Source organism: Cetorhinus maximus, chromosome 2 (genome assembly GCF_964194155.1).
Source record: "Cetorhinus maximus chromosome 2, sCetMax3.hap1.1, whole genome shotgun sequence".
Lineage (NCBI taxonomy): Eukaryota > Metazoa > Chordata > Chondrichthyes > Lamniformes > Cetorhinidae > Cetorhinus > Cetorhinus maximus.
Window position 1 is genome coordinate 135,434,202 of NC_135880.1, and position 13,420 is coordinate 135,447,621.

The window sequence follows — 13,420 nt, forward strand, 5'->3', positions numbered from 1 at the left end:
TTTCACTTTAATAAAAGTAAAAGCAGTAGTTATATTCTGAATGCAAATAAGTTTGGTGCTGTAGAAGAGCAGAAGTATTTGGAGGTAAAGATTCACAGGATTAAAGGTAGAACTCAGACTGCTTAAAAAAATAAAGGACTTCTAACTTTTATCAAAGAAGCATAGAATATAGAAACCAACAGGTAATGATGAACCTATATAAAGCTGTAATAAGACCTTAGTTGGAGTACTGTGTGCACTGGGCTTCACACCACAGGAAGGATATTGAGGCTTTGAAGATGATACAGTGCAGATTTATTAGGGCATGGAGTGACTTGAAATAATGATTATTTTCTCATTAGAACAATACAAATTATGGGGTGAGGCAACAGATATATTTAAAATTATGAAAAGATGGGACAGGGTAGATAGAAACAAACTGTTTACAGTGGTTATGGGTAATAGAATGATCAACAATAGATGCCAAATTAAATTTAAGAGACTTAAAACAGGGGGCATACAGAGAGTTATGAGGCAGTAGACATTGTTTCTTGGGTTAATTGCTGAGTCAGAACTATGGGAGGTTTTTTATCTGGGACCAGGTTTTAGGTGGATGGATACGAGATGACATTATTAATTTGAGACCCTGATTGTTTCAATTCTCAAGCTCCATTTTCACCTTGGCAACCAGCTACCTACCCTAAAGAAGTGGAAAGAGGCAGCTGGTTAACAGGTGGTGATTGGTCGGGCTGAAAACAAGCTGCTAGTCACAGGGAGGGTTTTGACAATCCTGAACGCACTAATGAGACGTTAAAACTTACCTTAGAGAGACTCGTCTTCCTTTAGACCAGGTTTTACTGAATGGGACAGCCAAAGCAGGTATCCTGCTAAATTGGTGATTAACTTGTTCTTGAGGTTCGAATGAGATAACAGATCCCTAATTTGTGGGTTTAAATAATATTCCCAGATGAGCTGAGTGGGTGCCTCAACTGCCTAGAAAAGGAACACAATTAAAACAGTGGTGGGTGGGATTTGAGCCTGAATGTGGCAGAAAGTTTGCAGAGGTGACTTTAACTGCACAGTCAAGCCATTCCAGATGGGTGGGGTGCGTTAAAATCACCCCATGACAATGTTCAAGATGAGATTGGACTGATGGGTGAAGTTAAAGGGGTGACGGATATAGGAAATGAGTGCGTAAATGTAATACTTTCTCATGTGAATGGTAAGAACCATTATGGATTGGCTGGACTGAAGGCCTATTTCCATTCTGCAACTTCTGTGTATTTTTACGAAATCATTCTAATATGCTGTGTGCACTAATGTTTAGCACACAATCCAAGTTATCTTTTATTTTCTGTTAAAAAACAATGTAACCACTTACAACTAACAAAATAGGTGGCTGATACTTGCTTTTGTCCTCGATACCAGATGGGATATGGGATCCTCTGGAATGCCAGGCGAAGTGATAGTCCAGAGAAAGGACTGACACATGAAACTGATGTGTAGGGCACGGATATGTAGCGGACAGCAGGGAAAAGCAAATCCTTTTGTATAAATAGGACCTGTGGAGTACTACACACTGCTTGTCCAAACAAATTTTGCTCTGACTTGGTGTCCCCTTTAATGAAAAATTATTTTTAGATCGGTTTCAGTTCAAGGAAATAACATAAAAGTTCATATTGCGGTTGTGAGCTGTATTACTTAAGATCATTTTTCCATGTCCAATGAACAGCTATAAAGCTTGACTCATTTGTCTGTGGGTCAAAGGTTCAAGCCCGCTTGCAGGAGCCCTGCCTATAATCTGAGATGATAATGTGGGATTGAGTGCTATGTTCAAAGGTCTTGCATGTGATAAGATGCTTTGAAATCATTTCCTGGAAATGAAATGATTTCTTTTCAATTTAAATAACTTCCATTTCTTTTATTTGCTTAGTACGATGAGAAACCATACTGCAATCATTGCTACTTACAGCACTTCGGGCCAAGAGGTAAGAGGATGTTTAACTAATACACAGAGACATAAGATATAGGTACAGACAAGCACAGAGACACACAGATGCAGAAACACACATACGTACATGCAGAGGTGCACATGCGCACGTGGCAAGGCCAGCAGTTATTGCCCATCCATAATTGCCCTTAAGAAGGTGGTAGTGAGACATTCATGCAGCTGCTGCCCATTGTGATCTACAGTTAACTTTCCTTCTTCGTGTTACACTGCAATACAGTGGTTTAATATATGGTTTTAACAAGCAAAAAGGTTATGTGTTTTTCCCAGTGCAGTGGTGTAAGTGCAGCATGCCAGTGCAACATTGAAGGAGGGCTGCACAGTCAGAGGTGCCATCTTTCAAATGAGACAGTAAGTCTGAATGGTCAAGAACTCATAAAAGATGCCATGGGACTATTTGAAAAGAAAAGTTCTCCAAAAGATCTGATTAAATTTTATCCCTCAATCAATACCATGGTGGCAACAGATCATTTATCTGTGGTTGTTTGTGGAACTTTTTAATGTACAAATTGGCTGCCACATTTGCTGACGTACAACAGTTACTACACTTCAAAAGTAATGCATTGGCTGTAAAACAGTTTGGGATGTCCTGAGGATGTGAAAGGTGTTTTAGAAATGTTAGTTTGTTCTTTGTATAAATGAATTATTAGCCTATTCCTGCATTAACCATCCACCCACTGCTTTTTGAAAAAATGAACAATGTGGAAACTTTAGCCTTGTATCTCTGCATGATGTAGGGTAGGCTATTTATTTAATTCGCTGATGTGGGTGACACTGCAAGATTACTATTTATTGTTCACCCATAATTGCCCTGAGATTGTGTGATCGGCTTTCTTCTTGCTTCACAGCAATTGTTTTAATTTGCTAGGTCACTTCAGAAAGCATCAAGAGCCAACCACGTTGTGTGGAGTAAAGTCACGTATAGTAGAGACCAGGTTCCTTTCTTCTAAACAGCTGGCGAATAAAGAATTCAGTAGCTAAGTTGTTATTCTTTTACATGCCAACTCACAAATTGCCAAATTTATCTAATTCAACTTCATACCTTGTTACGGTGGAAATATAGCTCATAACCTTTGGGTTAGTATATCCATTATTATGACTACAACATATACATCCATATCAGGCAGCAATTGTCTGACATAATTTTCAATGGTGTTGTACTATTATCAAGAGCGTGGTAGCCTAAAGGTAGGGCAATGGACTAGCAAACCAGAAGTTGTCAAAACAAATTCTGCCATTCAGTAAATCTGGCAATTTGAGGAGCAGTGGTAAAAGCACAACTAAACCACTAAATTCCTTCAGAAGAGCAGGTTACCCCTACTCCAATTGACCAAAGTGCAACTCCAGCATCACTCTCTATGGTTACCTCTTAATGCTTTCTAGAGTGAGCAGAACTTTTTTTTATATACATTTGCATGATATGGGCATCATGTGCTAGGCCAGCATTTAATACCCATCCCTAATTGCCCTTGAGAAGGTGATGGTGATCTGCCTTCTTGAACTGCTGCAGTCCATGTGGTGTGGGTACACCCACAGTGCTGTTAGGGAGGGAGTTCCAGGATTTTGACACAGTGGCAGTGAAGGAACGGCAATATATTTCCAAGTCAGGATGATGAGTGGCTTGGAGGGGACCTTCCAGGTGGTGGTGTTCCCATGTATCTGCTGCCCTTGTCCTTCTAGATGGTAGCGGTCATGGGTTTGGAAGGTGCTACCTAAGGAGCCTTGGAGAATTCCTGCAGTGCATCTTGTAGATGGTACACACTGCTGCCACTGCACGTCTGTGATGGAGGGAGTGAATGTTTGTGGAAGGGGTGCCAATCAAGCAGGCTGCTTTGTCCTGTATGGTGTCAAGCTTCTTGAATATTGTTGGAGTTGCACTCATCCAGGCAAGTGTAGAGTATTTCATCACACTCCTGACTTGTGCCTTGTAGATGGTGGACAAGCTTTGGGGAGTCAGGAGGTGAGTTACTCATGGCAGGATTCCTAGCCTCTGACCTGCTTTTGTGGCCACAGTATTTATGTGGCTAGTCCAGTTCAGTTTCTGGTCAATGGTAACCCCCAGGATGTTGGTGGTGGGGGATTTAGCGTTGGGAATGCCAATGAACGTCAAGGGGCGACGGTTAGAAGCTCTCTTGTTGGAGATGATCATTGCCTGGCACTTGTGTGGCATGAATGTTACTTACCACTTGTCAGCCCCAGCTGGATATTGTCCAGGTCTTGCTGCATTTAAACATGTACTGCTTCAGTATCTGAGGAGTCGCAAATGGCGCTGAACGTTGTGCAATCATCAGCAAAAATCCTCACTTCTAACCTTATGATGGAAGGAAGGTTATGGATGAAGCAGCTGAAGATGGTTGGGCCGAGGACACTACCCTGAGGAACTCCTGCAGTGATACCCTGGAACTGAGATGATTGACCTCCAACGGCCATAACCATCTTCCTTTGTGTTAGGTGTGACTCCAACCAGTGGAAAGCTTTCCCCCTGATTTCCATTGACTCCAGTTTTGCTAGGGCTCCTTGATGCCACGGTCGAATGCTGCCTTGATGTCAAGGGTAGTCACTCTCACCACAAAACAGAACAATGAGAGAAATATCAACCCAGGCATCAAATCAGGATAAGATTTAGGCAATCCTAGCCCAATCTTTTCCACAGTAAAGGTGTGCCAAAGCTGGAATCCATGCGGAATTTCGATTTCAAATTCTCTTTTTCACAGTGTGGATAGCCTCCTTTGTGTTCCATGGCACTATCACATGCTAAGTGGGAAAGTCTAAAGACAAACCTAGCACCCGAAAATGGATGCTGGGGGCCAGCAACAACAACAGAATTGTATATTGCCACAATCCCTTATTCTTCCATCGCCATCAAATCAGGAGGCCAGTTCCATCCTGAGAGTAGAAGGACGTGCCAGGAGCAGCATCAGGCAAACCTTTGAATGAGGGATGAACATAATGAAGCTGCTACACAGGGTTACCTGCATCCAAAACAGCAGGCTATCGACAGAACAAGCAGTTCAAACACCAAAGGATCAGGAAATAAGTTCTGTATCCTAACACTGCCAGTTGTGAATAGGTGGACAACAAGGAAACTGATGGGAATATGTAGCTCTAATAACATCTCCATCCTCAGCCATGGAGCCCATGTAAGTGCAACAAACATGGCTGAAGTGTTTGCAAGTGCCTTCAGTCAAAAGTATCCAGTGGATGATTCTATATTGAGCGTATATTTAAAAAGTCAGTTGTTGGATTAATGAAGAAGAAAACATGCAATGATATTGGTCACATGACATTTGAAATTGAAACAGATTGAGGGGTCTAGCTGCCAACCTGTTTGGATTTTGCCTGCATTCTGTGCACAGTGGAAAGTAATTTCCCAAAGTCACACTGGACAGGCCTTGTCCTTTGGATCGGGGTTGTGATGCATGGCCCTAATGATTGGATTATGAACCAGGGGTAACACATGATCAAGCACACAACCCAAAAGCCTGAAGTGCCTCTTTGGGGCAAGGCTCTTCTGCCAAGAGATTGCTTTCATTATATCACCCCTTGTATTTCAATACTTTCTTGCAGATTTTTTGATTTAACATTTTTGCTTTATTCAGCCAAATAGTCGTTCTGTATGTCCATCTGAGGAGGGTACACGATTGAATCTTACATTGGGTTGCACAGTGGCTGCTAGCTATGTTTGGTGGAATTCTGTTTCCGCTGCGACACAGCCACTTCCGGTGAAAAATAAACTATGAGGATGAGGCAAAAGTGGAGTGACTGGGCATGCAGGGTAGTCAGACTCAAGAACACAGCACTATATATTTGCATGAAATCTTTGTACATTTATTTGTACATAAATTCTTTTACTTTAACCTGACTTTTTTGATTCTATTAAACAGATTTTGTAGCCCTCAGTATTAAACATGCTGCAAGCAATGGCCCCCAAAATTGTGTTGGAATGTAATCCTGGAAGATGTGGTGAGATAGCACTCACTGGTGCACTCCACAGCTGACTCTGCCAGAGTATTTGGGGTCAGGATGGGCACTTAATTTGCTTTGCATAGGCAGGTGCCCACACCAAATGCCATCTGCCAGCCCATACAGGCTGGAAACCCAAACATCTATGCCAGTTAAGTGAGGTGGATGGAAACTTCCATGCCAAGTGAGGGCTTAGTATATCCAGATCCCAGTCTGCAGCCATTCCCTTAGGCTGCCGCTGGAGTTATGGAAGTCCAAGCAACTCCAGGGGCTTTTGTTGAAAAATATTGGTGTTCATTTTTAGAACAGAAAAGCTCTGTTTCAACCAAAAGGATTAAATAAAAACAAAGACCCATTACTGCAATTTTAATTCTAAATAAAAATAATAATTAATACAACAATATAAAGATCAGCTCCATATAATTTTAATTAGAATTAAATAATGGCACCATTTTTATATTTAGAAAAAGAGAAAATATATCAAAATAGTTTGTGATGTCACTGTACACTTTTATCACACATTGTGTGCAGAATACATTAAGTCAGGACTGATGATTAAAGCTGTGTATTGTTTGAGGAATCAAAATCATTTGGCAAGTATCAGGTTTCAGGGATGCAATTTATACTGATAAATAGACACAAATATAGATAGATGCACATACATAAATAAATGTATGTGTAAAAGCATGGACACACAAGGTAATACACAATCAAACATACGCACATAGAAACAGGTGCAATGTGTGTATATTGTTCAGATTTCTTAAATAGTTTTCTGTTTTCCTCTCTGGATCTCTACATGCATTATTCTTACAAGGAGTTGATCCAGGACTTGGTAATATGACATTGCAAATGGCTACTTGGGAGATGTCTATCATCATTCTGAGATGAATGGTCCTCTGACTTATCCCCTTCCTTTCTGCTCAGTGCCTTCCTGCTGAAGGCATAACAGAGAGCAGAAACTCACAGTGAATCATGGATTAAACACACACACCCTTCCACACACTGAGAGTGCCATGGTGTCTCTTAGTACTTACATTGGCACTCCCTCAGCCCCAAGTTTTCCTCCAATCAGCGATGCTGGTGCAGAGCTCAGATGTCTCCATAATGGCACAGACATGTCAACAGATGACAATCTTTTTAGACTTAGAAGTTCAAAATAAATTTCAGTGATCAGTTTTACCCCCTCAATTACATAGAATTTACTGCACAGAAATTGGCCATTGGGTACAACAGGTCTTATGTTCCACATGCACCTCCAGCTCCCACTCTACAACATCTGACCTTATCAACATATCTTTTGCGTCTCACTGTGCTATTTTCTATGTCAGACATCATTCCACCTGTTGCCATGACAAAGAGAACGAAAGGCACTTACCACAATTCTGGCTGGGAGATCAGAGGTTGGGACTTCAACCTGCAACTGTCCAGCTGAAAACTAACAATCTACAGCTGATAGCCATGATCACAGGCCTCAATGAACACTGCATCCAGGTACACATCATCACTCAGTGCAGGCTTCACTGGGCAACGCAAAGCATGTATTACAGAACTTTTTCGTAAACAGACCTTCCAAATTCAATGTAAAGAATGGATCTTAGAACCGATGATTGGAGAAAGAACACAGTTGGGAAAACAGCTGGCTTCCTAAAGAAAATTGCAGGTGTTAAATGTGTAATAAGTGAAATGTGAAGCATCCATGATAAAGCAGTTTAGCTGGGATTTAGGTGACAGGTGTACAGCATTGAGAGGTTATTTAACCATAAAACCATAGGAAATCTAATCAGCAAAGGTCATGGGCAAACGCTTAGCAGCCGTGCATTAAATTCCTCGGTGCACTATTTTTACCCAGACATTAACCTTTTCAAATAGACAAGGCTAATTTCAGGAATGGAGTTTCTACTGTCCAGTCCTTTGGTTGTTGAGTTCTTTAATTTTCATTTATCATTCTCTTTATTATCATTTCTGTTTCACTGTAGGAGCAAGAAGGCCAACGCCTCGAGCCACTCTCGGAGCAGCGGGATCCAATGTTCCGGTTGAGAAACCCAGCAGCACTTAGAGCCACCCAGCTTAGGAGATTTACAGCCCCATGATGAAGGACTTCAGAACAGCAACACAAAAAGGGAAGAATTTGTAAAGAAATTGTGTGAGCTTTAGAAAATAATTAGCTGTTATGTGCCATTACTGTGTACATGAAGATACATACAAAAATCATTTGTTGTCAGACCATCTTACGGTTATGTAGTTTTGCATGTGCTACCAAGCTGGTAGCTTCAGAATGTGATGCTAATTCTGCAATCCTGCCTGTACCCTGTATTCTGCCATCTGTTGGTAATTCCAGTGAGATCCAGTTTTCACAGGACCATATAAATATCTCCAATCCTTCACAAAATGGCTCAGTGAGCTCACTCTTTCTACCCAATATATTGAGCCGGTTGGTAGGAGGTCAGCTGTTGTGAAAATGACACAGCCGGCCCATCTCTGCAGACCGCTTTATATCCCAATCATTTATTTTCTCTGAGTCCAGTGCAGTGACCAAAATATAGACCTTACTTGTGGCTACACGTTAATAATGTTTGCAACTGTCATTTTACCTGTAAGAGTTTTATATCTTTCTATAATAAAAAATTTATTTGTGCATATTTCCTGCCTGCACCCCTTGACATCCTGTTGTCATATTTCTGTCATTCTTTTATGTCAATTTTTCCCACTTTAAGTTCCATTTATATTGGAAAGTCCTGATGTAAACTATCACTCTGCTTGTGCAATCTGGGCACTGGGTTCTCACAATTCTCTCAGACTACTTGCTGGTAAAGAAATTGAAAGCCCCTTTTCTCCTTAGAAACTGAAGTCCCTCATCTCCGAGTGTTTAACCAATATAACAAATAAAAATATACATATTCCATAATAAAATGATTAAATGTGTACATTGAATTGTCTCATGTGTATTTTAATAAAGACACTTGATGCCCCCTGCCTCTCCTAAAAGCCTAATAATTTGAGGATGTGAGCAGAATTTGGACTGTGCACCTGAGTTTTGCAGTCCTGCACATTTCATTTCCCTGGATGCATCAGCATTGTTCAGCCGGCTAGAAGCATTGTTTCTCTTTCAAAATTAGTTGAACAAAAGCTGGCGGACAAATATCTCAAAAGCCTTTTTGAGGTAAAATGCATGTTGAATGCATTTTTAACGAAGCAGTGTCTGCTGCAAATGAAAAGTTCAATGCAAATGGATTACATTTGTGAGGCAAAGATCCTAATTTCTAATACCTGAAACAACAGGGGAGAGACAGAGAAAAAAGCAGACAGGCAGTTTCCTTCCTCATTCCAATTTGATTTTGTTTTAAAAGGTTGCATCCTGAAAGCAAACTAATCTTCTTTGAGGGAGGTTGCAGGGTATGGTGGTGCAGGTGTTGCGGGGTGCGGGACACTGATTGAGGAACCCTACGGCCTCTCAAGACTGTCCTCGGGGAAGTAGCAAGTGAGAGAGTGGATGAAGAGTTATGAGTGAGGTGATACAGTGGAGCAAGGAGAAGGAAGACTAAAGGGGTTCAGGACATGATGGCATCAAGGGGATGGGTGGGGGGGCATGAGTGATTAGTGGAGGGGATGGGAAAAGAGCCACTGAGAGCCATATTTTCCCCACAACCTCCACTTCAAATGTAGCCTTTGGTGACTCCTTTCCTCACCGGACCACACCACACAACACCACACCACTCAAAAGACAAGAGGCAAAGGGCAGAAAGGGAAGCAAAAATAAGAGTTAAGGGAAAGAAATACAGAAGAATGTAATGCCAAGCTTCCCACTGCTGGTGAGACTAGAAGATTCCACCCAATGTCTCTGTTACCTGTCTCTGCATGCTTAATGTGGAAAGGCACGGGTTACACCCCACTGTTTCCCTTCCACAACCAATAGCACAAGGCAACCTAAAAAATAAGTATGGGAAGCAACTTAGCCAATTTAATTATAGATGATGCTAAATTACAAGGCATAATAAATTTTGTAGCTGTGAGCAAATGATTACAAAGGGACATAAAAAGACTAAGACTTTGCAAAATAAATGGCAGATGGAGTTTAACATGGTGAAGTGTAGGTCATCCACCTTAGATCCAAGAAAGACAATTTGGAATGTTTTCTTAATGGTCAGGAACTAAAGCAGTGGCGGGGTAAAGGGATTTGGGTGTCCGGGTGTACAATTGCCAGAAGAATTCCATCATGCCTCCACCCCACCCTTCACCCCATCAGCCTTCTTGTCAATTAAACTCGTAAATGTCAATGAGTGAAACTCCTCCTCACTAACATCTGGGGTCCTGTGCTAAAAGTGGGAGAGCTCTCCAACAGACTAAGTCAACAACAGCCTGGCATAGTCATATTCAGAGAATCATACCTTACAGCCAATGTCCTAGACTCCTCCATTACGATTCCTGGGTATGCCCTGTCCCATTGGCAGGACAGACCAACCAGAGGTAGCAGAGATGGTATACCATCAGGGGCGAGTGGCCCTGGAAATCTCCCACATTGACTTCAGACTCTAAGACAGAGACATGGGGTTGGATTTTACGACCGTAACTTGGGTGGGCCGCCTTCCTGCGTGAACATAAAATAGGATGTGATGATGTTGGGTCACCAATAAAAAATAAAGACAAATTCAAAGAGTGGGGGCCTTTAAATTTGTAGCTGTGACTGACTTCCTATTTGCATAACCCCTCTGCCGCACGGCATCCTGACTTAGACTCCCAGTTGGGCATCGAGCCCCACTTTGCACTGCTAATTGGCTGCCTTCCTGCCAAACTGCCACTGATTGGCCATCCGACACTTGATTTGATGAGCTGCAATGGTGAGCGGATCATTCGGTTTCTGTTCCGTTTCCCTCACGCTGCCAAAATCCAGGCCACAGTTACAAGGTCACCAAGATTGGGATGTAAATATCTGGGGTACACAATATTTTGGAAAGACGGACAGATTGGCAAAGGAGGAGGAGTTAGCCCTGATAAGAAAGGATCACATAGGGACATTACTGAAAAGGATCTGCGCTCAGAAGATCAAGAAGTGGAATTTGTATGAGTGGAGATTAGGAAGAGTCAGGAAGTGTTGGTGGGTGTAGCTTATAGGCCCCCTAACAATAGTTATACTGTTGGACAGAGCTTTAAACAGAAATTATTGGAGCTTGTAACAAAGGCAATGTAATAATTGTGGGGGCTTTAATATTCATATAGATTAGGACAATCAAATTGGAAAGGATGGTCTAGAAAATGAGTTTGTAGAATGTTTTTGTGACAGTTTTCTGGAACAATACATTGTGGAACCAACTAGGGAAAAAGTTATTTTAGCTCTAGTATTATGTAATGAGGGAGGGTTAATTAGTAATGTCATAGTAAAAGATCTGCTGGGAAATAGTGATCATGATGCAATTGAATTCCATGTTAAGTTTGAAAGTGACATACTCCAGTCCCAAATAAAAATCTTCAATTTAAACAAAGCCAATTACTTATACATGAGAGGAGAACTAGCCAAGGTTGATGGGGTAAATAGACTAAAAGGTGTGGCAGTAAATAAACAGTGGGAAACATTTAAAGAAGCAATTCAAAATGTTCAACAAAAATACATTTCATCAAAAAAAAAATCAGCAACAAAGACCCATCATGGCTCATTCAGGAAGGTTAGGACAGGTTTAGAGGAGATGTGAGGAAGAATTTTTTCACTCAGAGGGCAGTGGGAATCTGGAGCTCACTGCCTGAAAGGATGGTAGAGGCAGAAACCCTCATAACATTTAAGAAGTATTTGGATGTGCACTTGCGATGCCATGGCAAACAAGGCTATGGGCCTAATGCTGGAAAATGGGATTAAAATAGTTAGGTATTTGTTTGACTGGCGCAGACTCGATGGGCCGAAGGGCCTTTTTCTGTGCTGTAGACCTCTATGACTCTATAATGGAATTAGGTCAAGCCTGCTGATTACCACCTAGTCCCCTCACTCAACTTCTGAATCAGTACACCTCCATGTTGAACACCTTTGGAAGAAGCACTGAGGTTAGGAAGGGTGCCTCATGGATGCCCAGCTTTGAGCTGCTAATTCTATTCTGAATCTTTCAAATTTAGCACAATGGTAGTGCAATACAACACAATGGAAGATATTCTGTGTGAGTACTCTATGTCATCACCACAAAGATTGTGTGGTGATCACTCCTACCAATACTGTCACAGACAGATGCATCTGTGACAGGTACAATGGTGAGGATAAGGTCAAGTAGGTTTTTCCCTTGTTAGATTTCTCACCACCTGCCGAAGGCCCAGTCTGGCAAATATGTCTTTCAGGACTGGGCCAGCTCGGTCAGTGATGGTGCCAAGCTACTCTTGGTGATGAACATTGAAGTCTCCCAACCACCCATCCCTAATGATGGGAGAGCCCAGCATGTCAGTGCAAAAGACAAGGCTGAAACATTTGCAACCATCTTCAGCCAGAAGTGCTGAGTGGATGATTCATCTTGGCCTCTTCCTAAGGTCACCAGCATCACAGATGCCAGTCTTCAGTCAATTCGATTCACTCCATGTGATATCAAGAAACAGCTGTGGCACTGAATGCAGCATAGGCTGGGGGCCCTGACATCATTCAAGCTGTTGTACTGAAGCCTTGTGTTCCAGAACTTGCTGCGCCCCTAGCCAAGCTGTTCCAGTGCAGCCACAACACTGGCATCTACCCGGCTATGTGGAAAATTGCCCAGGTATGTTCTGTACACAAAAAGCAGGACAAACCCAACCCAGCCAATCACTGCCCCATCAGTCTACTCTCAATCATCAGCAAATTGATGGAAGGGTCATTGACAGTGCTATCAAGTGGCACGTACTCAGCAATAACCTGCTTACTGACACTCAGCTTGGTTTCTGCTAGGGGCTCTCAGCTCCTGACCTTATTGCAACTTGGTCGAAACATGGACAAAAGATCTGAATAGAGGTGAGGTGAGAGTGACTGCTCTTTATATCAAGGCAGCTTTGACTGAGTGTGGCATCAAGGAGCCCTAGCAAAATTGAAGTAAATGTGGTTCGGGGAAAGCTCTCCACTGGTTGGAGTCATACCTAGCACAAAGGCAGATGGTTGTGGCTGTTGGAGACCAATCATTTCCATCCCAGGGCATCACTGCAAGAGTTCCTCAGGGTAGTGTCCTAGGCCCAGCCATCTTCAGCTGTTTCATCAATAACCTTCCTTCCATCATAAGGTCAGAAGTGGGAATGTTCGTTGATAATTGCACACTGTTCAGTACAATTCGCGATTCCTCAGATACAATCCATACCAACATGCAGCAAGACCTTGCCATCATTCCAGCTTGGAATAACAAATGGCCAGTAACATTCACGTGACACAAGTTCCAGGCAATGACCATGTCCAGCAGGAAAGAGTCTTACCACTTCCCCTTGATATTCAATGGCATTGCCATCACTCAATCCCCCACTATCCTAGGGGTTACCATTAAC

At 42.1% G+C, this 13,420-nt stretch overlaps 1 protein-coding gene across 2 annotated transcripts in view; it reads left to right on the forward strand.

The window, feature by feature from the left end:
- Positions 1-8,884, forward strand: part of LOC144697828 (cysteine-rich protein 1) — a 110,423-nt gene extending 101,539 nt beyond the window's left edge. For both annotated transcript variants that reach the window (XM_078569809.1, XM_078569814.1), the window contains 2 exons: positions 1,913-1,967; positions 7,930-8,884. In XM_078569809.1, the coding sequence (XP_078425935.1) occupies positions 1,913-1,967; positions 7,930-8,009 (135 nt within the window). In that variant the 3' untranslated portion in view covers positions 8,010-8,884. The remainder of the gene's footprint in view (positions 1-1,912; positions 1,968-7,929) is intronic.
- The last annotated feature ends 4,536 nt before the right edge of the window (positions 8,885-13,420 follow it).